The following is a 27,583-nucleotide window of genomic DNA, read 5'->3' as shown; positions in this document are numbered from 1 at the left end:
CTTCGGGGCCCCAGGTGGAGGATTCTTGAACTCTCCCCCGCGGAACTCCGCGGAGCCAACCCGCAGCTTCACCCCCCCTCCGCCCCCCGCCTCTTGGCTACGCCGGGCTTCAGTTCCCTCCCCCCACCCCTACTCTCCCACCCCCCACGTCTCCCGCGTTAGCCAGGTTTGTAAGTCACCATCTGCAAGTCAGAGTTAGAAAGTGATGAAAAGCGCCGAATTGTTCTCTAATTGAAAATACTTTTTTTTTTTTTTTGTGACCGCACCGACAAATATCTGGGATCCCGGCTTTTGATCCCTCGCTGCCGCCTCTGCTCCAATCGCTAATAAAACTCGCATTGAGCCCCTTAGTGCCTTGATTAACAGGCAGATTAACTCTTACTGGGGTGGGGAACAGCTTGTCCCAATCAATGTCATTTTAAAAGCCCGATACGCTTAGCTCCGGTTCCCTGGCTGCTCGAGCGAGCCAGCCATGACATTTGCTCCCTCCCCCTTCCCCAGCCTCAAATCCCCCAGCAAAGCCCCCAGTTCCCCGCTCGCTTGTTCCCCGCTACACTCCCGGACAAATTGCAGGACTCAGTCCCTGGCGTTTAAAACAAGCAGGTGTTTTAAGTGGGAATCTCCTGGGAGAAGGGACTGAGGTGGCCTTGGCTTGCTTTTCGTTTGAAGCTGAACTCTTCTTGCCGCTTGAGGGAGGAGGTTATGGGCAACGGAGAGACGAGGAACCGTCCAGGGTGATGAAATGGAAAGCAAACTTTCCTGAGAATCCTATTTGCAAAAATCGGAGAGTGCCACTGCTTTGCAAGTATTCTACACACCAGGAGTTTTAAAACTGGCCCCTATCTGGACAACAGCAGTAGGGTCCGGGAAGCAAAGGCTTGGGAGTCCCACCTGCGTACAAGCTGTAGGGGTTTCTTCGCTGGGAGACCCAGTTGGATAATGCTTTTTAAAAAGTATTTTTCGGGGGGGGGGGGGGAGGAGGAGAGACTCTTGCCGCCTAATGTGAATGAAAGAAGACTGAACCCAGAGAGCGCCTTGACACACTTGTCATTTGGCAAGAGGTGAGGAAGGGCCAGAGCACCGCGGCTTTCCGTAGCCGAGCGTGGTCACAGCCTGGAGGCGCCACCCTGCCGGCTCCCGGCTCTCCCCGGCTTTCCCGCGGTCTGGGCTCGCCGAGGCTGCTGAGTGAGCTGGAGACCCGCAGGATGCCGGAGAAAGGAGAGGGAGAAAGACCCCGAGTGAAGGAGGCACCCCGAACTGGGTGGCAGGGGTGGGCGCCTTTGCCTTTCACGCTGGTTTGCCCTGTTTCGTCAGCTTGGCTATCCTGGGAACCCACCTTCCTAGGGCCTGCAGAGAGAGAGAAAGTCCTTTGAGGCTCTGCAAAGTGAGCAGGTGTCTGCGGAGACTTTCCTCCTTCAGAGAAAAGCTCGTCTCCACCCTTCCCCGTGCGCCAGCACCGTACTTCTGGTTGGCGGTGGAAAGCGGCAGTTCAGAGGTGTCGCGACACCGGGTAGGAGATTCTTGGTTCTGAAGTCGACAGCCGAATGCGCATCTCTCAAGCACTGGACATGTCTTTGCCTTGCCAGGGGCCGGCTCTGGACCGAAAACCTGGGGAGTGGGTACAGGCAAAAACACCAGGGACTGCTGGGGGTGAGATGCTGCCCGATCTCACACTTGTGCGCCAATACTGGTCGGAGGCTGCGGGCACTCTCAGGGAGCTGCGATCCCCCAGCGTGACTCCCTCGGCACGGATAGCCTCCCCTACCCTGTTGGATGACCCCGGCGGCCCCTGCGGGAAGAGGCCGAAAAGACGTCCTTCTCCGGCGCCAAGGGGCGGGAGGGGGTGGGGGGGGGTGCAGGAGTACCTGGCGAGAGGCGGGAAAAGGCGACACTGAAACGGAAAGCGCGATTTCCCCCGCCCTGGAGGGCAGCAAGTGGGCCTCGGTCCCGTTGAAAGCCGCAATTAAAATGGCGACCTGAGAGTTGTCTCAATTTTGCATACACCTCTGGCCCAGGCGTGCTGCACCTTCGTCCCAGCTCCGCGCGCCGCCACCAGAACGGGTACTTCGCAGAGGGCGCGAGACGCCCCACCAAGTAGAACAGCACTCGCACCCTCCTTGAGATTGCAGAGACTCTCTCCTCCGGGGAGACCAGGAAATCTCGCTCTCCAACCCTCTCTCCTTAAACTTTGAAAACTCTGCCTCCCTTTGGGCTGAGCTCCCCCCCAAATATTGACACATTGGAAGCAGCCAAGTCCTTTTTGTTTCTTGTTTGTGCAGAGGGGTTTGCAAGAGTCCTCCCCTAGCCCCCACCCCCACCCAATGACGTCAGCGGCATTCGCTCCCGGCTCCTGGCCTGTTATGATTTTTTTGTTGTTAAAACTTTTCTCCGAGGTGAGATGGGGGTTGAGGAGTGGGAGAAGGAGCTAATTCAAAGAGCCAGTGCCCTGGGGGGGAAATAGCAACAAGATTATGGCTGCTTCTTTCCGAGGCAAAGCTTAAGAAGGTGCTAATCCACTCGGTCGCTAATTGAAAGGTTGTAAAAATGATATTCGCCTCCAGTTCGGACAGTCTCTGGGCCTCATCCCCCCCCCCCCTTTGCCTATGGCCAATGGACTTGAGTTCAAGCTTCTTTAACGCTTGTTTGAGAAGTAAAAAGGGAGAGAAAAGGTACGCAGATTCCTGCTGGTCTGGGACCTGGGCCCGATGCCCCACTTCCCGGGATCCTCCTAAAGTCGCGGTCCTACGAAATCTCACACTGGAGAGGCCACTGACCCCAGCGCCCGGCACCGCCTCCTTCGCCTCTGGCCTGGGTTTTCTCCCGGAATTGAGTGCTCCTGGGACGTGTGCGGGAAGGGCCATCCCCAGGCGGAGAGAGTCAGCGAGTTGTGCAACCCCAACCTGGTCTGGGCGGTGGAGGCCTCCGTTCCTTCGGAGCTCTGCCCCGGCTCCTTGGTCGAGGCGTTAGTGGGTCCAGATTGGGGAGAAGAGTGTGAGGCCCACACTAGGCTGGCAGCTCAAGGCAGCCTGCAGCGTCCTTACAGTTCCAGCTCCCAGGGAAGGCTGCCACGACGCCTGTCTGCCGCGAGTTCGGGGTGCACAGTTCGTTGATGAGCTCTGACTTTCAGCACTTCTCCTAAGTCAAGAGGAGTCAAGTGTACCCAGCGTGGCTTCATTTCAGCCTCCCTGCCTCAGCTATGCCATCCCCATTCTCTTTTGCTGGGTCCCGGGGTGTGTTCCCCATCCCAAATCTTCCACTTCCCTGCCACTTGGGCAGCAAGCTCCGAGAGAACTCGAGACTTCGCAGGAGTAGACAGCCGCTCCCTCCCCTGTCACCTTAACTGCAAGCGCCAAGGGGCGCCTTTGGAGTGTACTGAGGTGTGTCCTAATCGTCCGGCATTCAACAAATGGACTTCTGGTGTGTGGTCAGAAGAGAACAGCCATTTGCTTACTTTCCTCCCGGTTTTCTGGCAACAGCTGAAGGGGAGCTGCCTCCTGGGACTGAGCAGACCCAGGAGAGGGAATTTCGGTGTGGAGACACACGCATCGCACACAGATAACCAGTGGAACACATCGACACACGCTGACACACGGACATCACCGGCGAAGACACACACACGACTCTTCCCCAGCATTGGTCATCTTCCCCCACCCCAGGCCTCCACCACCCCTCCTCCCCTCTCGTCTCCCCCTGGCGTCCCCTCCTCTCAGGCTCCTGGAAAAGCAGCCGCACTTAGTCAACAAATGGCACGTGGGAGAAGTTGGTGAGTGTTTGGTAAGGACTCTTCAGGGCTTTTCACAAGAACCCTCTGTACACAAAGTAAGTGGCGTGTTTGCTCGGGCCTCTCCAGCCGGGGCTGTGCCTCCGCTCCGCTGCGCACCGCGGCTTCCGAAAGGAGAAAGGACTGAAGAAAGGGCCGGGGTAGCAAGAGTGGGGGAATGGGCAGGCCCAGGAGGCCTAGACTAGGGAGGCCGCCGGGCGTCGCCTAGTTCCCAGCCAGGCGGCCTCCTTTCGGCCTAGGCTTCGCCTCGGCCTCCGTCGGAGTGTTGCTGCCGGGACCCAGTGCCGTTCACTCCCCTTTTCTCTTCTTCTTCCCAGAGGCCAGGTGGGCTAAGGCGCGGCTGCTGCTGAGCTCCGCGTCCCAGCGCCCTAGCGGGGATGGGGTAGGGCGGGAGGAGAGGGCGGGCGGGGGCGGGGCGGCAGGCCGCGCTGCGCTGGAGTTGGCAAGAAAGGGCTTCGAGAAGCTGCAGAAACTTGCTCCCTCCACGAACTGAGAGTCCTGCGCCCAGCTCAGGGGGTTGGGGGGGGGGCGCGACCCGCAGCCCAGCGGCCTTCGCTCGACCCCTCAAGTTCGTGGCCACAGTGCGGGCAGCGCTGACTCCCGGAGCGCTAGGAGCTTAGAGATGTCGGCGAGCGCCAGCTCCAGAGCCCGGGCTCGGGGGCCCAGCGCCGGGGAGAGAAGCCGGGACCCACCATCCGAGCCGAAAACAAGTGTATTCATATTCAAACAAACGGACCAATTGCACCAGGCGGGGAGAGGGAGCATCCAATCGGCTGGCGCGAGGCCCCGGCGCTGCTTTGCATAAAGCAATATTTTGTGTGGGAGCGAGCGGTGCATTTGCATGTTGCGGAGTGATTAGTGGGTTTGAAAAGCGAACCGTGGCTCGGCCTCATTTCCCGCTCTGGTTCAGGCGCAGGAGGAAGTGTTTTGCTGGAGGATGATGACAGAGGTCAGGCTTCGCTAATGGGCCAGTGAGGAGCGGTGGAGGCGAGGCCGGGCGCCGGCACACACACATTAACACACTTGAGCCATCACCAATCAGCATAGGTGTGCTGGCTGCAGCCACTTCCCTCACCCACACTCTTTATCTCTCACTCTCCAGCCGCTGACAGCCCATTTTATTGTCAATCTCTGTCTCCTTCCCAGGGATCTGAGAATTGCTCTCACACACCAAACCAGCAGCGTCCGTGGAGAAAACTCTCACCAGCAACTCCTTTAAAACACCGTCATTGCAAACCATTGTGGTCTTTAAGCAACAACAACAGCAAAAAAAAAAAAAAAAAAAACACCCCAACCAACCAAAACTCTTGACAGGAGCTTTGACGAAAGAGGATGCCTCATAAAGGTGAGTCCGCTTCTTTCTTCTTGCTTCATTTTAATTGCAATATTCAGGCAGGTCGCCCCTTTCCTCCCTCCTTCCTTCCTCCCTCTGGCCGGTCCCCTCCCCCACTGCTACGCCGGGAGAGTTGGGCCGGAGAAGTTTCCACGCAGGAGCCCAAACTTTCTACTTCCAGCGAAAGCCCGCGTCGGAGGGCGACAGCCGGCGAGCGGGAGCGGCGCAGGGCTAGGGGCAGGCAGCCGGCTCAGCCCCAGCGCCAGCGCCAGCACGGGCTAGGCTCGCTGGAAGAACCGAGGCTCCGGGCGCAGCAGCAGCCGCGGCTGCCGACCCCAGCGTCGCCAAATGCCCCCGGCCGGCGGCAGAGGACGAAGAGGCTCTGCGGTGCCCCAGGCCCGGGATCGGCTTCGGAGACCGGGCGCCGCCGGCTGCTTTGTCCAGCCGAGGGCCCAGCGAGCGCGCACAGAGCGAGCGTGTGCAGGGAGCGCCGAAGAGCCAGCTCGCAGCGCTGCCGCCCGCCCGCCCTCCGGCTTTGTGCGGCGCTCCACTCGGGCACAGAAGAGTCCGCGGGCACTCGAGCGCCGAGGGGCACCGCGCCCGCCGCCAGCCGGAGCAGTCTTTCGGCGAGGCAGCCACACTCTGGAGGCAGAGAGAAAGAGCGAGTGAGCGTGAACCGAGAAGGAAGCCACCAGGCCAAGGCGGTCGAACGCGCGCTCCGAGGGAGCTCAGAGCCGAGAGGCAGGATTGTCAGCTTCCATCAAGCCCCCGGGCTCTTGCCCCCAACTTGAGCGCAGAGCTCGGAACTTGAAAACTCTCTGCTCCCCAGGCTTCCCCAACCATCGCCCTGGCCCAGCGAAAGCTGGGGCTTCCCTATCCTCCAGCTCCCAGGCTCGGTGGGTATTTTTCCTTGTCTTCCTCTGACAAAGCTACAACCCGGTGTTGCCATTTCAACAAGTTTCAAGGTGGAAAGGTGGATTGCTTTAAAAAAAAAAAAATCCAAATCTCCTGATTTTTTTTTTCTTTGTGAGGACTCAAAAAGAAAAAAAAAAAAAATCAATATGAAAGCATTGGCTTTCCCCTTCGTCTGATCACATTCTCTCCCAGCTAATTAGTCTGAGTAATTTGAGAGCTTTTCGATTCTAAGACCCCAGGAGGAAAAGTGTCTTTTCAAAGTTCATAAAGTTGTTGCCTCTTTCCTTGTGCAGATTTTCCAGTCTCCCTGGATCATAATAGCCCTGAATTTTAGCAAGTGTAATTGGGGGAAAATGGAGTTGAATTTCAAGTGGAAATGCTTTCTTTTTTGAGTGCTTAAACCCAGCCCTCCAGTCTTGAGTGATTTCTAGAAAGTTTAAAAACAAAGTGAACGTGGTTTCTTTCTTTCTTTTTCTTTTTTCTCTCATACTCTCTAAAGCTTCCTAAGCCATTTTGGACGTTTAACTCGAACTTGGGAAGGTTTGAGGAGGGGGCGGGAGCAGAAAATGAAATGAAAAGCAAAGAGCTTGAAAGCCTGGTGAGTTTACCAAGGACAAATAATAGTTGTTGCCGTTGACATTACATTTTTTATAGCCGGCGACCTTTGCAAACGTCTGAAGGCAATTTGATTAGTTGTTATCTTATTTGGCCCTAGAGAGTGAAACTTTGTCATCTTAATTGCTAATTACTCTTTGGCTGGGGGCCGGTAGGGACGAAAAGTGAGCTCTCTTCTTCACCCCAGCTAAGGAATTTGAGGATGGATTTTGAGAATTAAGTGATTAAAAGAACTGCTTTTGAAAGCTGAGGCTTGAGTTGGGGATGGGGGTGGCAGTGGCCCAGTGGCCTAGAGGACCAAGGCCCCATTGGACTCTGAAGCATCTGGAGACTCTTCCCCCCGCCCCCTCAGTGGGTCTCTGACTAGGTTAGGGCTGTAGAAAGCCTAGGGCTGAGCTGGGGGACACTGGCTGCAACTAGGGTTCTAGCCTCTCCAGCCACCACTGCTTCCGGGTGTCAGTGTCGCCAGCTTCTCCGGTCGCTTTTGCACTAAATGTTAGCGATTACTTGAGTAATTAAGTAGCTTCTTAGCTGAGATAGACGTGGGAATGGAGCAGAACTGGAACTTGAGATGCTTCCACCTTCCCAGTTGCTTCAAAAACTAATCGGCTGGGCCTCTCTGGAATCAGTTAGTGAATTTTTTTTTTTTTAATGGCTTCAAGGATGTATGGGCCAGGAGGGGGGCATTCAGTTGTGGTTGAGTACAGTGTGGGTTATAGAGAGGAATTCGGGAAGTTTTACCCCTTCTAGGAGAAGCCCACCTCCCCTCTCCCTGCCTGCTACTATTCTGCAGTTTCGGAGTCCCACTTTGAGGGGGAGCACATTCTTCAAGAAGTTGGGGTTTCTCCTGCCTGTCCTAGATCTGACTATGGCTGTGGGGACTGAGAGACAGGAGGAAGGCCCTGGGAGCCAACCCAGCTAGAGGTAACTAGGTAACCCTCTCCTCTCTCCAATTTTACCAGACCACATTCAGAAGCTGGGTAAATTCCTCCTCTTAAGTTTATTTTTATGGATTTAAGCTGCCTCCCAGCTAGTTAATAAATTAGACCATGAATGGCCTTGAAGAGAAAAAATGTGCTTCTTGGAATTCTTTGCTTGTAGGCAGGCAAAATTAATAATCACAATAAGAAAACAGAAAACAGAATGAATATTTTAGTTTTTTTTCTTTAAACAGGGAGAAATAATGCTGTGACTATTTAATTATTTTACTTCTTTTTTTTTTCCTGCAAACCTCTTGAATAGGTTCTTTATTGTAACTCTCTCTTCCCAATTGAGCTCCCCACGGTGCCGTTGTATCTTTTTACAGCCCCTAACAACTCACACCAGTAGCACAATTACCTCCAGATATTTATAACAAGAAATTACTTTTCTATTTTCTCCCCCCCCCCTTCTTCTTAGGGTAAGGCAGGGAGGGGGTGGTGGAGGGCGAACCTTGGGGGACCCGCACTGGGTCAGGACTTACAAAGCTAGAAGTGTCCCTCTGTTCCCTTTTGTGGGTTGTTGGGTTGTTGGTACATTTGGTTGGAAGCTGTGTTGCTGGTTAGGGAGACTCAGTTTTGCTCTTTGGGTTTGGGGAGAGCTGGAGAATAGAAGCCATTGTTCGCTGCCTGTAGGCTTTGTCGACCACGCTCACCCCTCCTGTTCGTACTTTTTAAAGCAGTGAGGCGAGGTAGACAGCGTGTGTCACAGTACAGTAAAAGGGGGGAAGATCTAAACACCAAAAGAGAAGTTAATCACAATAAGTGAGGTTTGGGGGGGAAAAGTTGGGCTTGCTACTTTCAAAGTCCCAGAAAGGCTGGGAGGAGGGTGGAGTGGGAACCTGACCGGGAAGCTTTGAGGGAGAGAGTGGAAGATGAAGGGGTAACCAGAGTTGGGATCTGGGAGCCTTGGAGCCACTAGGATGGTGAAGTTCCTGAAGGAAGGAGTATGGGCTCTGCAGCCCTTCTGATCTTCCCTAGTCTGCACCCAAAGGCACCCTGAAGTTCTGAGATTCCCCCTTCCCCTCACCTCTGAACTTCAGGTATTAGTCTTTGGCCTCAATTCCTAATGCCACTGTTTCTCTGGTGCTCCCCTTTCCCTTTAACTGGTTCTTGATATTTTTGCAAAATGGTTCCCGACTTGTCAGATTCTCCAATTCTCCCAAGCCAGGCCAGAGCAGCTACTTTTAAAAGGTGGGGACTTCTGCATGACAGGCTGCTGGAAATGTTGTTATAACTCTGAGATTTAGGGTTCTATGGTAGTTTGAGCCCTAGATGCACGTTTTGTTTTGTTTTGTTTTGTTTTGTTTTGTTTTGTTTTGTTTTTCTGGGAGTGTGACTCTGAGAGCCCATGGGCCTGTGCTTTTGAGCCACAGCTTGACATACCTTTCTCTCCTTTTGTTTTGTCTTAGGGGGAAGACTTTAACTAGGGGCGCGCAGATGTGTGAGACCTTTTATTGTAAGAGTGGACAGACTTCCCAGATTTCAGGCAAGTTCTGGTGGCTGCTTTGGGTTCCAAACCCCGAAAAAGTCAGAATACTTGTTCATTGTTGTTCACGTGGAAGAAAAAAAAAAAATCAAAGTTGGGTTGTTTCTCCTGATTAAAGACTTAGCTACTAAGGGGTTTGGGGAAAACAGCTTGGGGATGTTGGAGTATTTTATTTGTAGCCCAGAGGGTAGATTTTGTATACACTGTAGGGCAGAGGTGGATGCCTCTCTGATGGCCCCAAGCGATTGAGTGGATCATTTCCTCAAGAAGGGGCATTCTCCTGTCCCGGTTCCAGGTCGTCCTCTGTCGGGAGGTAGGGCCTACCTGGCGCTGGCCCTGGATTAACGCCTATATCCTTGCTAACAGAGCCCCATTTTCGAGCCCCGTGGGATCCCGCGGCCCCCAGCCAGCGCCAGCATGCAGAACAGTAAGTGCCTCTGGTCTTTCTCAGACTTCGGGCTGGGGACACGCAGACCGGCAGGTCAGGGGAGGGCGCAGAGGTTCGCGGGTGTCCACGCGGGCCAGGCCCGCCAAGCACGAGGGAAGAGGCAAGAGGCCCCGGGGACCTGAGACAGTTGCGCCCCCCTTCAGACCCGGCAACCCGAGAGGGGAAGACGTTTACTCTGCTGCTCTCGCTCCTAGAAGAACAAGGGCTAGGCCCTTCAGAACAGCCCGCTAGAGTTTGCGAAGCTGAGGTAGAGAAACCCCATCCCCCCCAAATCCTGTAACTCATACCCCCTCCCCGCCCCTGCCCGGGCTCTGACCCCAGAGAGAGAGAGGCTGGGCTGAACAGGGCGGGGCGGAGGCTTCTCCTAGTTGCCCGAGGAGAAGGAGGCCCCTTCGGGTTTAGCCAAGACTGCTAGTCACCACCATCCGGGAGGGGCGTGGGGGCTCCCCTCCCCCAGTCACTCTCTGGACGGCTCCTCCCCTCCTCTCCCCCCCCACCCCAGCTACCGGCCTAAAAGGCAAAGGGAGAGGGGTACGCTGGCCTGCGGTGGTGGTGGGGTGGGGGGAGGTGGTAAACTGGAACCCTGTAACCCTGTACTACCGGCCAGAGCAGGTTTACTGGGTCTGGGAAGAAACTGGCTGTCCAGCCTTGGAACTGGAAAGCTCCGCCCTGGTAGCTGCAACTGTGAGGGTTCTGATCGGTCCAGGCCCGCAGTGCGTTTGATTCTCGGGCTCTTTTGCCTCCCATCCTCTCTGTGCTCAGGCCCTCTGGGCCCCAGCCCACCTTCCTGCTCAGTCCGTGGGGGCACTGCTGGAGTGATAGCGGTAGTGGGTGCTGGTATGTGGCAGGGCTTGTTTGCAGCCCGAGTCTGGGAGCCTGGAGGCCCAGTGAAACCAGGCCCGTGCTGAGGTGCAGAGTCTGGAAGCGGTTCGAGGGTTCAGCTGCAGTAGGAGTGCAGAAGGGCCCAAGTCTTCTAGCAACCTTCCCTTGCCGAACTGCAGACTTGGGAGGGTCTCCAGTGCCCGATCCATCAGGCCTGGAAGCGCCAGCTGCCCCAGGTGCTTCCGCGGCTTGGTGGGCGCAAAGCGCAGGAAAGGATTCAAAGGTGGCGAGCTTTAAGGCGGGTTAGTTGTGCAGAACCTGCCAGGCCCGGGAGGGACCTTCCTTGGCGAGGCAAAGGCTTCTGTGCACCTCTCCCGGCTGCGTGTTCTCCCCCTGCAGTTCAGGCTCCCCAGCCGTAGGCTCTCGGGTAGGTCCCGGCCGGGGCCCGCAGCGCTGAGCGTTTGCCGCCGCGGCCTGGCTGGCAGGCCCCGGGGGGGCGCGGGGTCGCGGGCCGGCCTGCAGGGCTTTGTGCCGCTCGCTCCCGGGTGTGCGCGAGGCGCAGAGCATCCAAATTGACACCATATGTTTTCCTATTAGAGGCTTCGCGGTCGAATTCTAGGCGCATAATCATCGCCACTGGGCGAGAGCGCCAGCCGTCCCTAGGGAAGGGACACAATGATTGAGGCTTAACCTCTGAAGGGGAACTTAGAGCTGCGCTTCCTCGCTGCCTTTTCGATGCTGGCAGAGGCAACCTGGCGTCTCCTGGGCGAGCACCCGCCGACGGTCGCCGCGGAGGTGGCGGGCACGTTATTTTTTTATTTTTTATTTTTTTGCAATGAGGGGCGAAGGAGGGAGGTCTAGGATTAGGCGGCCTCACAAGCCTTGGCATTCATAGGCTGGGAATTGCCCAGGCTGGGCGTGAAGTTTGTAAAATCTTTCTCGGTCTCTCTCTGGGACAGCCTTTCTCTTTCCGGGAAGGCTCCCTTTACCCAAAGGGAGGGCTCCGCAGCCCAAGCAGTAGACTGGTGTTGTGAAGCAGAGGAAGGCAATAAAGGGAACTTAGGGGAAACCGGAAGCGCGGTCGAGGCCTTGCTCTGTTGGAGAAGTGGTGTCCCGGCGATGTCCCCGCTTGCGCTGGGCCCGGCCGGAGCCCAGATCCCCCAAACGCCTGTCACTTCTCATCGAGTTGAGGCTCCGGCCCCCCCCCTCCGTCGGTGAGGGCCCCCCTCCGCCCCAAGCCTTCGGCTACCCTGAAAACTCGGCTCCCCTCGAAGGGGAAACGAGTGCAGTTCAATCTCGTCTGAGTGATCTACAAATAGGGACGGAAAGGGTCGTTTTATCACGGTCCCGTTTGTCGTGACGATGCAATTTCCCGGAGCGGAGCACTGTCACAAAGTGACAAGGCTGCCACAAGCGCCCCGACTGATCTTTTCAATTAGCCTTCCATGCATGATCCGGAGCGACTTCCGCCTATTTCCAGAAATTAAGCTCAAACTTGACGTGCAGCTAGTTTTATTTTAAAGACAAATGTCAGAGAGGCTCATCATATTTTCCCCCCTCTTCTATATTTGGAGCTTATTTATTGCTAAGAAGCTCAGGCTCCTGGAGTCAATTTATCAGAGGCTCCAAGGAGAAGAGAGAAGAGGAGAGAGAGAGAGAGAGAGAGAGAAGAGAGCTGAGCAGGGAGCCACGTCTTCTCCTGGAAGGGCTGCTCTCTAGAGTCCGGGGCTGCAGGTTGGAGATTTTTAAGGAAGTGGAAATTGGCAATTGGCTTTATTTGTGTGCCTGTGGTTTCTGGGGAGGGGGCTACAGAGAGGTGCTAACTCCCTTTCCTGGTTCTCTAAGATTAGACAATGGGGGTGAGGCTGTGAGAATAACAAGATAAAGGAGGGATAGAAGACACTGTGGTGTGCTCCTTTGCTTTTCTTTTCCCTTTCCGATTTTTGCTAATATCTGTCCTTGGCTGTGTGGAAGGCCAAGTTCAGCAGCGGAAGTACAGCGAGCTGTGGCCTGTGCGAATGGACTCCCAGCTCTCGGCCCCACAGCTGCAAGCCGGCGGACTACTTTGTGGTTGGAGTTATCTGGAGCTCTGACCCTCACGCCTGTACTGGAGGCGCAGGTTGGGGTTCACCAGCCGCATATCTGCTGCTGCGGTTCTTCTCTACTCCTTTCCTGTCTCTTCATATGTGTATGCAATGTCACGTAATATATATGTAATTAAAAACCAAAACAAAACTCCGGTGCTTGCGCTGTGCCTTCACCAGAGTTTGGAGTGTGACAGCAAACGTTTCTGGACTGTGGAGTCCAAGGAAATGCTGAAGAGCTATAGCATTTGCTGTAACAGTTCTAACAATGCAGAGACCTTGGAGATTCAGTGTGGGTTCCGTAGAACCCACGTTTTGTGATGCCATTCAGAGGCGATCTTTGGAAGGATGTTTTCTGAAACGATTGTTTGCATCCTGTGGGTTCAGGGGCTGGCTGGGGTGTTTATGAAGAGGGGCAAAGGGCTGGAGTGACAGCGGCTGTGGGATGCGTGTGTTCTTGCTCACTGGCATGGATCTGTAACACAGCGCGGCTGTGTTGGGGCTGGGCTGCCCGATGCCCCGCATGGTTGCCTGGTCCCGGAGTCGTTTGTGATTGATAGCAGGGACTTGATCGCTGAGGTTGGCATGGGTTGGCAGGGAGCTGAGGATGCATTGTGGTTGTCTTCTCTTCCTCTTCTCCTTCGTCTTCCTCCTCCTCTTTCTCTTGACTCTTCTTCCTCTCCTCTCCTCTCCTCTCCTCTCCTCTCCTCTCCTCTCCTCTCCTCTCCTCTCCTCTCCTCTCCTCTCCTCTCCTCTCCTCTCCTCTCCTCTCCTCTCCTCTCCTCCCTGCTCTGCTCTCCTCTCCTCTCCTCTCCTCTCCTTTCCCTTTTCCTCAGGTCACAGCGGAGTGAATCAGCTCGGTGGTGTCTTTGTCAACGGGCGGCCACTGCCGGACTCCACCCGGCAGAAGATCGTAGAGCTAGCTCACAGCGGGGCCCGGCCGTGCGACATTTCCCGAATTCTGCAGGTGATCCTCCCGGCGCCGCCCCACTCGCCGCCCCCGCGGCCCTCCACTCTCAACGCCCTCTCTTCATTTCTTACTGTAAACGCTGCTAATTATGGACCCCCCCTTCACCCACCCGCCCCAGCCCCTACCCCACACCCGGCCTTCCCCGCTTTCCCCTTTCCTTCCAGTATCCTTCCCTATCTCTTTCAACCTGGGTCAGTCACTTAAGATAACTCATCTGCTTAAGGAAAAAAAAAATGTGTGTGTGAATTAAAAAAAAACAACACCTTTCTCTTTTCATTTGATAAAAAACATTTATTGTGGTAACAGTTTAGGAACTATAATAAATTGAGTTACATAAACCAGCATAATTTTATTTCCCTCTCCCTCATGCCACGCTCACCTCAGATTTTGAGATATTTGTTTGCATTCTTCATATTCAGGAGGAATATTTATTGATTTTAAAAGCCAAATGCTATTCACCTCCTTACCTAACTCACATTTACAAAATTGAGCATATTTTTAAAGGAAAATAAGTAAAATTTTAGTTTATTTTCCCCCTTCGCTCATTAAAATATGGCACTACTTTAAGCAAGGTCAGCACACAAAAAAAAGTCTTACTTCGTTTTGATGCATCTTCAGGCAATGTTTCAGAAAAGTTTTTTTTTCATAAAAAACCTTAAAATTAGTTTTTTTTTTTTAGTTCAAACTGTTTGAAAGTATCATCATATTTGTAGTGTTTAGGGCTACAAATGTAATTTTAAGAAAAAAAGCTCTCTACAGTAAGTTCTCATACCATTGAAGGTATATTTTTGTGTTATAGACCCATGCAGATGCAAAAGTCCAAGTGCTGGACAATCAAAACGTAAGCTTGTCATTGTTTAATGCATACTTAAACAATTTTATTTTTGTCTTGAAATTATTAATAATGTGGTTTTCTGTCCACTTCCCCTATGCAGGTGTCCAACGGATGTGTGAGTAAAATTCTGGGCAGGTATTACGAGACTGGCTCCATCAGACCCAGGGCAATCGGTGGTAGTAAACCGAGAGTAGCGACTCCAGAAGTTGTAAGCAAAATAGCCCAGTATAAGCGGGAGTGCCCGTCCATCTTTGCTTGGGAAATCCGAGACAGATTATTGTCCGAGGGGGTCTGTACCAACGATAACATACCAAGTGTAAGTTCACTGAGAACATTCCCCCTCCCTGCCCTAAGCCCCATGCTCTTTCCTCTTTACCATCTCTCTCTTCACTTGCCCACCCTCCTCCTCCCTACCAGTGTCATCCTGTCTCTGTCTCCTCCCCGCTCCCCCTATGTCACCTCTGTAGCTGAGGGTGTTGAGAGGAGCACGCTGACCTTTTTTTGATCTTCTGGAAAATGGGAGTCAAGTGTGGGGAACTGTTCACCTTATTTGCATGTTTCAAAGTGGAGGGTGGAGGCACCCAGGGAAAGGCACTTGAATGAAGAAGGAGAATGAAAATGAAAACCAAAATCTAACCTCCTCCAACTCAGACTGCCTGAACCTTCCTTCAGGTGTCAAACATCCACTTCTGCCCTAATAGAAAACAAAGTGAAAGAAAGCTCTACACCAAGCCTGTCTTTTTCTTTCTTTCTTTCTTTCTTTCTTTCTTTCTTTCTTTCTTTCTTTCTTTCTTTCTTTCTTTCTTTCTTTCTTTCTTTCTTTTTTTTTGAGGAAATCTTTTAACAAAGATTAGGTCACTGTAGACATCCAGCAGAAGTGAAGCAAATGCCCTCTCCATCCCACATTCCCTATCCAACTCAGTTTCCACACCCAAAGTGATGGCTGTCATTCTGTCCACAGTGTCTCTGTCCCAGGATGGCTGGGAGTTTTTTTTTTTTTTTTCTTTCTTTCTTTTTTTTTTTTTTTTTTTTAATGTGTTAAGGGTCATTCTTTAAGGGAGTGGGCGTGCTGAGATGGGAACTGAAGATAGGGCAACTGTCTTCTGGAGACGCTACCATTTGGTTTGATTTTGGTTTGATTTACAGGTGTCATCAATAAACAGAGTTCTTCGCAACCTGGCTAGCGAAAAGCAACAGATGGGCGCAGACGGCATGTATGATAAACTAAGGATGTTGAACGGGCAGACCGGAAGCTGGGGTACCCGCCCCGGTTGGTATCCGGGGACTTCTGTGCCAGGGCAACCTACACAAGGTAAAAAGCCCAAGCACCTATCCTCAAAACTCTCCATATATGCAGCCACTTGCCATCTTCTCCCTCAACCTTTTCCCTCTCTCCACGTCTGTGCTTGAAGAGTGGGACACACTGACTTGCCCTGTAGGAGGGTGGTATTTGTTGAACTATCTCACTGGCCTTCCCATTTGAGGGTTGTGTATGTCAGGAGTAGTAAGAATGTGGCCCGTGTGCATGTGCGCAAATATGTTTTGGGCAGTAGTATGTGTGTAAGAGAGCTAGCTGCGTGGTGCCCTATTCAAATTTGCCATTAAAATGCACGGAGAGCCCCCTTGCTGTAGAAGTGTGACAAGTTAACACACTGACAGACTGGGAGGTAAACATAATTGTATCGTTTTGCTTTTTGCCGTAATTGACAAATTACGTGAGTATGAGTAGGGTGCATATGAAAGGGCCAGCAGCAAGATGCAGGGCAGAGTACAGGATAGGGCACAGGAAGTGGTGGTCTCCCAACTCAAACAACACCATCGTCTCGGTCGGTCGCATTCCTTCCGTTCCTCTGGGCCCCCAGTTCTCACTCTCTGTGGGTGGCAACTGCACAGAAAGGTGGGATGAGGATACTGGGAGCCGGCCTCGGGGTGTCCGGAGCCGCTCGGGGCGTGGGGGTGGGGGGGCTGGTAGGAGAGAAGGAATCAGGACCCTCGAAGGATCTAGGAGAAGGAATGGGGGAAGAGGAGAAGTTGGGGGTGGGGTGGCGTAGGTTGGCTCTCCCCTCCCCTACACACCCCGAGGTAGCTTGGTCAAGAATAGGAAACAGTTTACTCCGAAGATTAATCGGTATTTGTTGTCCTTGTGACAAGGAGATAATATGCGGGATAATGGGACGTGGCGTCTCACTCCCCGGAGCCCGACGAAGCCTGGGGGCTCCGGGCCGGGGGCGGCGGCGCTGGGACGCTGACGGGGCTGCCCGCGCGTCAGTGCTCTCTCGGACCCGCTCTGGGTGCCCCGCGCCTCCACGGAGCCGGGCTAGAGAAGGGAAAATCGGTAACAGTATGCGAAATATCTGGTACAAAGGATGCTTCTGTCACTCGCAAGAATTTGTTATGGGAACAATCCTGTCGCTCTGTAATTGCTCATTAGAGAACGTTTTGTTTCTCATTAAGGCGACATGAATAAGCGTCTAGTTGAAGGAGACAGCTGTAGAAATGTTCCACAAGAGACCTCTGGACACGATTCGGCACCAATTGCCAATTAGACATGTCAGTTTTAAGAGCAGAAAACAATATAGGACGGACACTGGGAAGATAGGGAGCAAAGCGCTTGCTCCTCGTTTCCCAGCGCAGCCGCTCGGCCGGCAGAGGCCTCCTGATGCGCTGGGCCCCGGGCTCCCCTGGGCGACCCCGCTGGCCAGCTCGTCCTATCCGGTCCCGACCCCGCGGCCTCCTGGGGTGCCGCTCAGGCGGAGGCCCAGGCCCACTCCCGCCTCTGATGAGGACAGGGAATGACAAGGCTGAGTGTGGACCACCACACCCTCACCTGACCTTTGAAACTGTTGGATTCCCACGTGCGCACACTGGACACACCCAGGAGACACCCGAACTTGGCATTCCCCAGCGCCCGCCCCTAAACCCCCAGCATCCTGAGGTCCCTGTGACCCCTCCCCCGCCGAGTCTGGCCCCCAGGGTCCGAGAACTCTTGCGGACGGCGCAGTGGCCGGGTCCGGGAGGGCTGAGCCCAGAGCCTCCACGCGCTGGCCCTCTCGCGTGCAAGAGCTCACGTTAGCTTGGGGCCTAGAGCCTGTCCACCCGCCTGCTTTCCAGAGCCGAGACACAAGTCCCGGGCAGCCGTTTTGCCAGCCCCTCCGCTTCCACCAGAGGTGGCGCCCGATTAGGGCAGCTTTTCGTCCCGGGAAGCTTGAGGGCGGGAAGCGAGAGCCTAACTCCACGACCCTGTCTGTGGTGACGGTTGCGGCGGGAGGTGGCGCTAGTTCAGGAGCTTTGAACTTTTAGGCGGCGAATCGCTGGAGAATTTTGACTCCCCAGCTGTCAGTTCTCGTCCCCCCACCCCGGCCGCCGCAAGAAACTCGCTCGGGTGCAGCGACCGCGGGCCCCGACTGCCGACCCCACTGGGTGGGTGTGTGTGGGGGGGGGGGGAGGACGCGTCGGTCCCCCACCGCCCACCACCAACCCCCCGAGCGAGGTCCCGGGTGTGGGGGCGCCGCGGGGCGCTGGTGCCGGGCTTCGGCCGACGCGCCCCGGGAATCCCCAGACCTTTTGGTGCTAAGAAGGCGCCCCTCCCCTTCGCCCCCTCTCCCGGCCCGGGAAGCTGTTTTGGGGTTTTAAAGAGTCCATTACTCCGAAAGCATAAGGCGAGGTTAGGTCTCAGAGGGAGACAAATATGGTTTCCATCTGATCAACGCCATGCGGCGGTGAATAAAATCGTGACGACGTGGGCTGACAACAACAAGAGACAACTCTATCCAGCCCCAATTCTCCAGCGATTTGGTGGTTTTAGGGATCACGGAGACACTTTTTCTTATCTCCTCCCCCCCACCCCCACCCCCATAATACCCAGGCCCTCTATAGGATTTAGTCAGTCTCTTTTCAACAGATGCTACAATGTTTTGATCCGCGCTCTAGAGCTGAAAAGGTGCCGCAACCGGGTTGCTATCTTTTCTTGCTTGTTTTCCGCCTCACTGATTAAGACACTAAGAAACTAAGGAATGATTTTATTTCCCAGCGTCTTTTTTTTTTTTTTTTTTTTTTCTCTCCTCTCCTTCTTCCAGGAAACAAATCCTATCCCCGGCGTCAGATGGTCCTGGGGCTGGGATAATGGGAGGCGCTTTCACTCGCCTTCTCACGGATTAGGCTGGAAGGTGGACGGCGCCCATTGAAGGCCTCTTCTTTTCGCGCTCCGAGGGGGCGCCTTTTAAAGAAGATATCTTAATTGTCTGCCACTTAGGTTTATCATATGGAGAATTCGAGATCCAACTTTTAGTTTTATTTTGTTAAAAGCTTTAAGAGTGGAAGGAAGGTAAATCCACTAAAGAAAAAAGGGGGGGGGGGGCGCCCAATCTAAGAGTGACCTTTCCTTCAGCGCCTGGCTGCGAACAGTTGCTACTTTGACAGTAGTAAACAAACTTTCAACGGGGCACGCCCGCTCTGCGGGGTCGTGGAGGGGTCCTGCAGCCACGGGTTTCTCCTGGCCGGCCTCTCATTCCACTCCTTCCCCCCTCCCAAAGGGCTCTCTATCCCCACTGACTCTCCCCATCCCTTAAATGTCAATTCTCAAGTCAGAGCCATGCCGGCGTTAGTGTGTAAGAGACAGAGAGGCAGGGGGAGATGGGGGGAGGGTGGGGAAGAGAGAGTGCAACCCTCCAAGTTTTAGATTAGGAAAATGTCAGAGAAGTAGAGAGTAGAGAATGCTATCTGCAGGGGTCTTCTGAGGGAGACCTGGGCAGCTTTGTTTAATTGGTGACATTGAATATGCCAGAAAAAGGACTGGGGTGGGCATGAGTGACCACCAGAGCGAGGTAGGATTGTGTTCTCCTCAGCGCCCCAGTCCCTAAATGTCTCATGGTTGGAGATTTTTGTGTTTCCCCAAAGCAATAACCCACGGAACTAGTTTCTAGTTGGCCAAAAAGGGCTATTTGTAAAGTCTTCCTCGTTCACCGAATCTGAAAATAAGGGGGGGGGGAGGGATTTCTTCTTTCTTTCCACTTTGAAAAGTCACCTGGAAACTTGGGGCAGTAAATTAGTACAGACACTTGTGCCCACACACGTGGGTCCAGTGTCTCCTTCAACTAAGTACCCTCTCCCACCCCCTCCCCATGTCTCTGAAGTAGCAGGAGATGACCCAAAGTAGAGCCAGTCTGTTTAGCAATTGTCTCTCTCTGTCTTCCTTTCCCCCTTTCTCTCCTTGTCTCCTTAGGTCCTCTTGCCTCTTTTTCCTCTTGGCATTTCTGTCCTTCTTATACCTTTCTGGGCTCTGTCTCTTTGGAGCCCTTCATCTTTTTCCTGCCTCCTCTCCTCCTCTCCAACCCCCTCCCCCTGGGCCCTCATCCTCCCTCTCTGCTTCCCTCCTCCTTACCTCGGAACTGGTCTCCATCCTCCCTGCCTTCCCCGTCCACCCTTCCCACACAAGCCTGCCTGGTCCCCAACGACTTTTCCTGCCTCTCCCCACCCCCTGCTCTGGCCCCCCATCCACCCTCCATCCCCCCAGCCAAGAGCCCTAAATAGCATTGAGGCGACCGCTCTTCGGACAGTGATTAATGATAGCAGAGCAGAGGGGTTAACACACTTCACTGAAAAGTCTGTTGACTGGGCTTCTTGTAACACAATGTGGCCCGCTGCACGCCTCAAGAGAATCCTTTTGTTGTCCGCGCTCATTGTGGCCTCAAAATTCTGCCCACGAAAGTTTGCCAACGCTCCTGCCCCAGGAGTTTAATAGTTTCCCTTACTCATGGGGCATTGTGCAGCGCTGAAAAGCAGCCCCTCGCTATTCAAGTGTTGGTGGTCATCTCAATAGATCTCCAAGGGCCCATATGGTGGCCAGTGCCGATGAATCCGCCTGTTTAAATGGGGGAGAAAGTTGGGGTTTTAAAACATTTCAAAGTTTCTGAAAAGATCCCACTAGATCCTGTCACAATTCCCTGAACTCTTTGAAGGCGCTGCCTATTGTCTCCTGGTTATAAATGATATTCCTGGCCAAGTCGATTCCCACCAAGGAGCTCCTAGAGGCCCCTCCCTCCCGCCCCCCCCCCCCCCCCCCCGCCGCCACGGGCCAAATTTCTAGGATGGGGGGGCAGCCCCTTTGGTATCCCTTGGGGGCCTCAGGACCCAAGACCCAGGACCCAGCTTGCAGTGGCTCTGGAGCCCCGGTGAGGGCTGAGTCCTTCCTTCAGACAGGCTGTGGCTTCAGGAGCAAGAGGCAAGGCGAGATACAGCTAGCCCAAGTGTACATCTTGCCCTGGAAGCAGCAAGGGAAAACAATAAAACTTTCCCCTGTTTAATGATAGAAATTACAGTAAAAGTGGTGGAAATGCCCTAATTAAAAATGTACCACTTAAATGATATGCCAAGGATTCAGCTGCGGCATAGCATATTTAGCTAGTTAGTGAACTCTCTACTATTTCTTTTTTAAAATTACACGTTAAAAATTTAAAAGAAATCTTACTTTTCTCTGGTGCAACACATTACAAAGAATGGACAGTCCTTTTATCTAAATATAAAATTCCATTTTCAGCAATTATAGCCTGTTCTTGGTGATGATATAATTACAGCTGTGCTCGTAATAGGTGTCAAGGCAAAGCGCACTCATACAATAGTTGAATAAAACTGCAGAACAATGCAAGCATTTCTAAATTCACAACCTTTAAAATGAAATTGACTGTGCAGAATTCAAATAAAAACTAGATAAATATTTTTTTAAAAAGATTACAAGCTTGGTTTGGTTTCTTAATAGCATTTTCTACAAACCTATCAACATCTAATTGATTAGATAGGAATTACTGATTATAGATCAGCTGAAATCTTGAACATCACTCTTCTATTTTCCCAACAGAGCTATAGGTAAATAAATTCTGTAGGGAAAGGGGAAATGGGTAAGGCATTTGGGACTCAAGGTTAGTTATGAAAGACCATTGTAATTGGAAACTTCAGCACTCGTTTTGTTATTTAAAGAAATGCCCTTCTGTGATGTCCATATCGTACAGTCTCTTCTTGATGAAAACAGAAAGAAAGACAATGGTGATAAGATAGCGTACGTCACTAATGTCTTTTATTAGAGGAAGACTGACAGTTACCTTGGGAATGCCTTGAGACTGTCACAATGTACTGCTCTTGGAGTTTATGGCTATACCCAGGCCCCTTTTGGAGGCTCCAAGTTATTCCAGATTTCTCTTACTGTCCCTTTCTTTTTGTTCCAGATGGCTGCCAGCAACAGGAAGGAGGGGGAGAGAATACCAACTCTATCAGTTCCAATGGAGAAGATTCAGATGAGGCCCAAATGCGACTTCAGCTGAAGCGGAAGCTGCAAAGAAATAGAACATCCTTTACCCAAGAGCAAATTGAGGCCCTGGAGAAAGGTGATGGAGTTTTTCAAAGTAGGGAGGCCGTAAATCAAACTAAATGCCACATCTTCAGTACAAAGAGCTAAATTTAGCCAGGGCCCTTTGCATAGAGGACTGAAAAGCTTTCTTTTTTCTTTCTTTCTTTTCTTTTTTTCTTTCTTTCTTTCTTTTTTTTTTTTTCTGGGCATCTTTTCAGTGTGTGTGTGTGTGTGTGTGTGTGTGTGTGTGTATGTGTGTTTTCTTTCTTCTTTTCATGTACCAGTAATTCAAAGACTAAGAGTCTGACTTCTTATAAAGAAAAAATGATGGTTTTGCTAATTCAGGCCACAGAAGGGTCCTCGAATGAATGTCATTCCGAAGGAAATTTAACTTGGTTCTAGTGGGATAGCTCTTTCAAGTACAGTCAGTGTTCATAGTAGCGGCATTTTAAAGGGAGTTGGTTGGAAGGGACAGAAATGGGGAGGCGGGAACCAGTTTGATCCAGGGCTTCGTTGACACATTTTGCATAGTTCCGGTGCAACATAGAAAACGCCACTTACTCTTTCAGAGTTTGAGAGAACCCATTATCCAGATGTGTTTGCCCGAGAAAGACTAGCGGCCAAAATAGATCTACCTGAAGCAAGAATACAGGTACCCAGAGAACATGTGGTTTCATGCTTTGCCCTTTCTAGAGACAAAGGTGCTTCTAAGGAACACCGTTCGTTGACATAAACAGTAAGAGATTCAGTCCCCTAAATGCTTTGCTGTCACCGGGGGATGGGGGTGGGGAGCAGAGCAAGTGCCAGGGGGGAGGTTGAGTTGGGAGTAGGCACAGGCCTAACCTGTTCCATCTGACTTCCAGGTATGGTTTTCTAATCGGAGGGCCAAATGGCGAAGAGAAGAAAAACTGAGGAATCAGAGGAGACAGGCCAGCAACACACCTAGTCACATCCCCATCAGCAGTAGTTTCAGCACCAGTGTCTACCAGCCAATCCCACAACCCACCACGCCTGGTAATTTGAATACCACTGCCACTAAGTATGTCTCACCTGTTTGCCCTGGCTCTGACTTTCAGCATGACTGTCTGAGGTGTCTCTCTCCCTGCAGTTTCCTCCTTCACCTCTGGCTCCATGTTGGGCCGGACAGACACAGCCCTCACAAACACGTACAGCGCTCTGCCACCCATGCCCAGCTTCACCATGGCGAATAACCTGCCTATGCAAGTAAGTGAGGCCGCCGGCCGTCTGCTTACCGGGTGCCTTAGAGAAGAAGTGGAGAACGGGTCAGGGCCTGCAGACCCCACTGGCCACGCATGCGCCCTTGGGAGCCTTTCTCACTGCAGCCATTAGCTTAACCAGTCAAGGCTGAAGTGAAAACAGTCAGTCCAGTCTTGTAGTTGGGTTGATGGATTGATTGATTCGTGCTCTTAAAAAAAAGCACAAAAGCCAAATTAATCTGCCTTTTGCTCTGAGAAGATGTTAGCTTGATAACGTTGGGTGGGAATGGGCATGTTTTGCGTACTGGTGAAAGTGGTGTCAGAAAATGGAAATAATGCTGACACGTTATTAGATAGCAAGGGGTTAGTATACGTAAATTCGGGTTTATATTAATGTGTTCATGTAAGTGAATATATAACCTGGGTGTGCATTTTGGACATTATTTAGTGTATATGTGACAAACCAGTGAGGAAGAAAAAAAGGATCAGAAATAAGATTTATATTTGCCTTGTGGGATATATTTTGATATAAAGGAATGGTGAGTTTTCTTTCTACAGCTTATGATGAAAAAAGGAATACAGGTGCTTGCTAAAAATTTAGTGGTCTTTGTCATGGATCATGTAATGAGTTTGTGGTGCTCCTCGCTGCCTGGGTAGGTTGATGTTCTTCACTCGGTGTGGAGAACCTGCCTCTGCCCTCCATTCTGTCTTGAATGTTTATCAGCTCCTATGTGTGCAAGGCCCTGTAGTAGGTTAGCCCTTTATGATGGAAGTTGTATAGGGCAGGTGGACTATACTAGAACTTTGGAGCTGGATGGATTCTTGATGGGAAAAAAATTGGCCTTCCTTCCGGTGGGCCTTGTTGGTGACTTTCCCAGGACTCCTGTTTGTGCAATGCTTGGAAGATGCCGGATGGTGTGAGATTGGCCAGCGTGAGCCCCTGCTGGAAGCAGTTCTGGGGTTACACAGATTGTTTACTCACCACTGAACATCTTTTGATGAATTTCGAGTCCAAATAACAGCAAAATAAATGTTTCCCAGTCTCCAGACGAATGTACGAGCAGCTAGATAAGCGACTTCAGAGGAATTATTCACATGTTTATTTTTATTTCATCGGGATATTAGTAGCCATAATGCAATTAATGTAAATTAAGGGATTAACAGCCCATTGGTTGGTATTACTACAACTGCTTTGGAATTTTCCAGAAGTCAGGTTGCCTAGAGGAAGTGATTTTGGGAATTAGAAACAAATGCAAGCTGAAATTCTGGCAGGGCCCTCAAGGCCTGCTTGCCTCTTTGAACCTGAGGTTACCACTCATCCCCTGACTTTAATACGGCCACTGAGTGTCTTGTTCGGTTTTGCAAATTGTAGCAATATCTAGGTTTCTGCAAAGATAACAAAATTTGTATGTGAGAAAATATTTAGAACCAATTAAATAGGTGCTACTCTTTTATTAAGGTTATTTCCACCTATAAAGTGGTGTGAGGTCAATTTATTTCAAACGCTGACTTTTAAAAGTTACGCAACTTATATGAAACAAAACATATATACTTTTGTAAAGCATAGAGAAAATTAAAAAGTTACTAATGATTCTCCTGTTCAGAGAAAATTACTCTCTGAATTTTGGAGTTGGGGTGTGCTGGTCTGTCTGTCCATCAATTCATCTTGTTGACCAAAATCTTCAGCCATTTTACAAAGGGTGGGTGTCTCCCTCTGAACTTTCTCTAATGTGTCACCCTCTCTGAGAATGTGGATCTTGAGATGTTAAACATTTCTGCAGTTTGCAGAACGGAGTAGTGCCATTGTCTCCCTTATTCCTGGCATGATGCTTGTATTAATCCATCCCAATCTTGCTGGCCTGGCATAGCCCCATGGAAGCTCATGAGGGATTTTGTCCCAGCTCTGTGTATTTCTTATTCAGTTAGGAGAAAGGTTTGCCTCCTCAATACCACCAGACCAAACACTTAGAGGGCAGTAACCCAATTTTGTGGATAAAACCCAACCTGGGTTTTTAGGTCTGTAAGGAAGTCACAGCTAATTCGCAGGATGGGGCTAGGTATTAACTGATGCTTCTAACCAGGTTCATCGGAGATCATTACTGATGTGTCTCTTCAAAGAATCTTTAATCCAACGAGTCCCACCATGGGAGGCTCCCAAGGTCCCTGAAGCAGACTTTATGGAGAACTCTGTCTACAGTTCTCTACCCAAAGCCTGAGATACAGGATTTGGGGGTCACTAGATTCCCAAATAGATTGAATTTGCAGGAGAGGGGGTGTGTTTTAATGGAAGTCCTCATGCTATAGATTCTCTGAAGATGCCAGCAGAGGTCCAAGATGAAAATGGACAGAAACCCTATTAATTTTATGGATAGTGCCAACCATCTAGCTAGACAGTTGTCTGAATTTATATTACTTTTAGGCAACTTTACTCTAGTGGTGGTCAACAGAAGGACTGGTTGTAGGCCCGACTGTTGATACGGAATTCCAGTACTTTCCACCAGGGCACCTTTAATGATCAGACGTGTTGGCACAGTTCCTGGGGAGGACAGAGCCCGGGGATGCGGCTGTGTGACGTGCTTCTCGGTAACCACAGGTTTGCCTTTCTCCTCTCAGCCCCCAGTCCCCAGCCAGACCTCTTCGTACTCCTGCATGCTGCCCACCAGCCCTTCGGTGAACGGGCGGAGTTATGATACCTACACCCCCCCACATATGCAGACACACATGAACAGTCAGCCAATGGGCACCTCGGGCACCACTTCCACAGGTGAGCCGCCCTTCCCTGCAGGCTGCACAGAGGTGGCCTTTGCAGCTGCTTTTGCCAGGTGATCTAACTTCACTTGAAGTTACTCTAAAAAGAACCTCCTGGCCGTGTGTGATGGTTTGTTTAACTCTTTGCTGCTCACTTCTCTGGGGGAAAACTGATCAGAAGGGGACATTTAGTCAAGCTGTACTAGTAACTTGAGACCATGTAGACAAAAAGCAAGGTTGTTTTTCCTGAATTTGGTCACAGAAGTTATATATGAAGACAAGGCCTGAGAATGTCAGCTTTCTGAAGAGATATTATTAGCCAGAGCTCAGCAGCGAGGGCCTCTGAGTGAGGGGCATGGTGAGTGTTGTCAAAAGACTTCTCACCCTCCCAGCCCCTCCATGCCTTTCATTGCAACTGAAGAAGTACCACGTTGGTTTGCCAGAGATAGTTTTACTTAAGTTTTTTTTTAACGTTTATTTATTTTTGAGAGAGAAAGACAGAATGCGAGCAGGGGAAGGGCAGAGAGAGGGAGACACAGAATCCGAAGCAGGGTCTAGGCTCTGAGCTGTCAGCACAGAACCTGACACGGGGCTTGAACCCACAAGCCGTGAGATCATGACCTGAGCCAAAGTTGGATGTATAACCGACTGAGCCACCCAGGCACCCCCTTTGCTGGAGATAGGTTTAATGCTAAAGTTCCAACCATGTAAACAAATGGAGGTGGTGTTGTGTGTGTGTGTGTGTGTGTGTGTGTGTGTGTGTGTGTGGACTTGGAATTCAATAGATATGTGTAAACATGTAATCTTGTTTCTGAAGGTTCTACTTTTGCTTGTGAGACTTTAAGAATTTTTTTTAAATACAGTTAGAATGTTAGAAAGTATTATGAGATTTTTTTTTTAAACCTATAAATTCATGCTCCATGCTTGTCTCTCGAAGGGAATTTCTACATGGCTATTTCTTTCATCCACTTCTAGGACTCATTTCCCCTGGTGTGTCAGTTCCCGTTCAAGTTCCTGGAAGTGAACCTGATATGTCTCAATATTGGCCAAGATTACAGTAAAAAAAAAAAAAAAAAAAAGGATATATGGTGTTAATTCAGTCAGTGACTATGTGGACACAGCAGTTGGGCGTTCAGGAAGGAAAGGAAAATGGCTGTTAGAAGCACTTCAGATCTGCAATTGTGTCCTGTGTTGTACCACTGGGGAATGGACTTGAAGCAAGGACCTTTGTATACAGAAGGCACGCTATCAGTTGGAACAAATCTTCATTTTGGTATCCAAACTTTTATTCATTTTGGTGTATTATTTGTAAATGGGCATTTGTATGTTATGAAAAAAAAAAGAACAACGTAGACTGGATGGATGTTTGATCTGTGTTGGTCATGAAGTTGTTTAAAAAAAAAAAGGAAACCATGATCAACAAGCTTTGCCACGAATTTAAGAGTTTTATCAAGATATATCAAATACTTCTACCCATCTGTTCATAGTTTATGGACTGATGTTCCAAGTTTGTATCATTCCTTTGCATATAATTAAACCTGGAACAACATGCACTAGATTTATGTAAGAATATCTGTTGGTTTTCCAAAGGTTGTTAACAGATGAAGTTTATGTGCAAAAAGGGTAAGATATAAATTCAAGGAAGAAAAAAGTTGATAGCTAAAAGGTAGAGTGTGTCTTCGATAAAAATCCAATTTGTTTTATGTCAAAATGTAAGTATTTGTCTTCCCTAGAAATCCTCAGAATGATTTCTATAATAAAGTTAATTTCATTTATATTTGACAAGAATACTCTATAGATGTTTTATACACATTTTCATGCGATCATACGTTTCTTTCTTGGCCGGCAAAAATTAATTGTTCTTAGATATAGTTGTATTACTGTTCACAGTCCAATCATTTTGTGCATCTAGAATTCATTCCTAATCAATTAAAAGTGCTTGCAAGAGTTTTAAACTTAAGTGTTTTGAAGTTGTTCACAACTACATATCAAAATTAACCATTGTTGATT

The 27,583-nt window shown here is 50.8% G+C and overlaps 3 protein-coding genes across 6 annotated transcripts; 2 read left to right on the top strand and 1 right to left on the bottom strand.

The window, feature by feature from the left end:
• Positions 1–584: 584 nt before the first annotated feature.
• LOC111556659 lies at positions 585–2,861 on the bottom strand. The gene is made up of 3 exons (XM_045038099.1): positions 2,757–2,861; positions 1,463–1,865; positions 585–1,347 (listed from the first exon to the last, which is right to left on the bottom strand). Exons 1-3 carry the CDS (start codon positions 2,859–2,861, stop codon positions 998–1,000), a joined length of 858 nt encoding a protein of 285 aa, XP_044894034.1. The 3' UTR covers positions 585–997.
• Positions 2,862–5,113: 2,252 nt separating this feature from the next.
• On the top strand, positions 5,114–9,110 carry LOC123380246 (serine/arginine repetitive matrix protein 2-like). Its single transcript, XM_045038098.1, has 2 exons — positions 5,114–6,010; positions 9,034–9,110. Exon 1 carries the CDS (start codon positions 5,114–5,116, stop codon positions 5,903–5,905), a length of 792 nt encoding a protein of 263 aa, XP_044894033.1. The 3' UTR covers positions 5,906–6,010; positions 9,034–9,110.
• PAX6 (paired box 6) lies at positions 9,034–26,983 on the top strand. 4 transcript variants are annotated; one of them, XM_045039091.1, is made up of 12 exons: positions 9,034–9,110; positions 9,477–9,537; positions 13,301–13,431; positions 14,234–14,275; positions 14,370–14,384; positions 15,416–15,581; positions 21,487–21,645; positions 22,178–22,260; positions 22,472–22,622; positions 22,717–22,832; positions 25,439–25,589; positions 26,549–26,983. In XM_045039091.1, exons 2-12 carry the CDS (start codon positions 9,528–9,530, stop codon positions 26,632–26,634), a joined length of 1,110 nt encoding a protein of 369 aa, XP_044895026.1. In that variant the 5' UTR covers positions 9,034–9,110; positions 9,477–9,527; the 3' UTR covers positions 26,635–26,983. The 4 variants fall into 4 exon arrangements, with proteins under 4 accessions (XP_044895026.1, XP_023095440.1, XP_044895027.1 ...); XM_023239672.2 differs by having other exon boundaries at positions 14,370–14,585; XM_045039092.1 differs by lacking the exon at positions 14,234–14,275.
• The last annotated feature ends 600 nt before the right edge of the window (positions 26,984–27,583 follow it).

The sequence above is a fragment of the Felis catus genome, chromosome D1, assembly GCF_018350175.1.
Source record: "Felis catus isolate Fca126 chromosome D1, F.catus_Fca126_mat1.0, whole genome shotgun sequence".
In the NCBI taxonomy this organism is placed as follows: Eukaryota; Metazoa; Chordata; class Mammalia; order Carnivora; family Felidae; genus Felis; species Felis catus.
The sequence above is the reverse complement of the archived record's forward strand: the minus strand, read 5'-3'. Positions and strand labels throughout refer to the sequence as shown.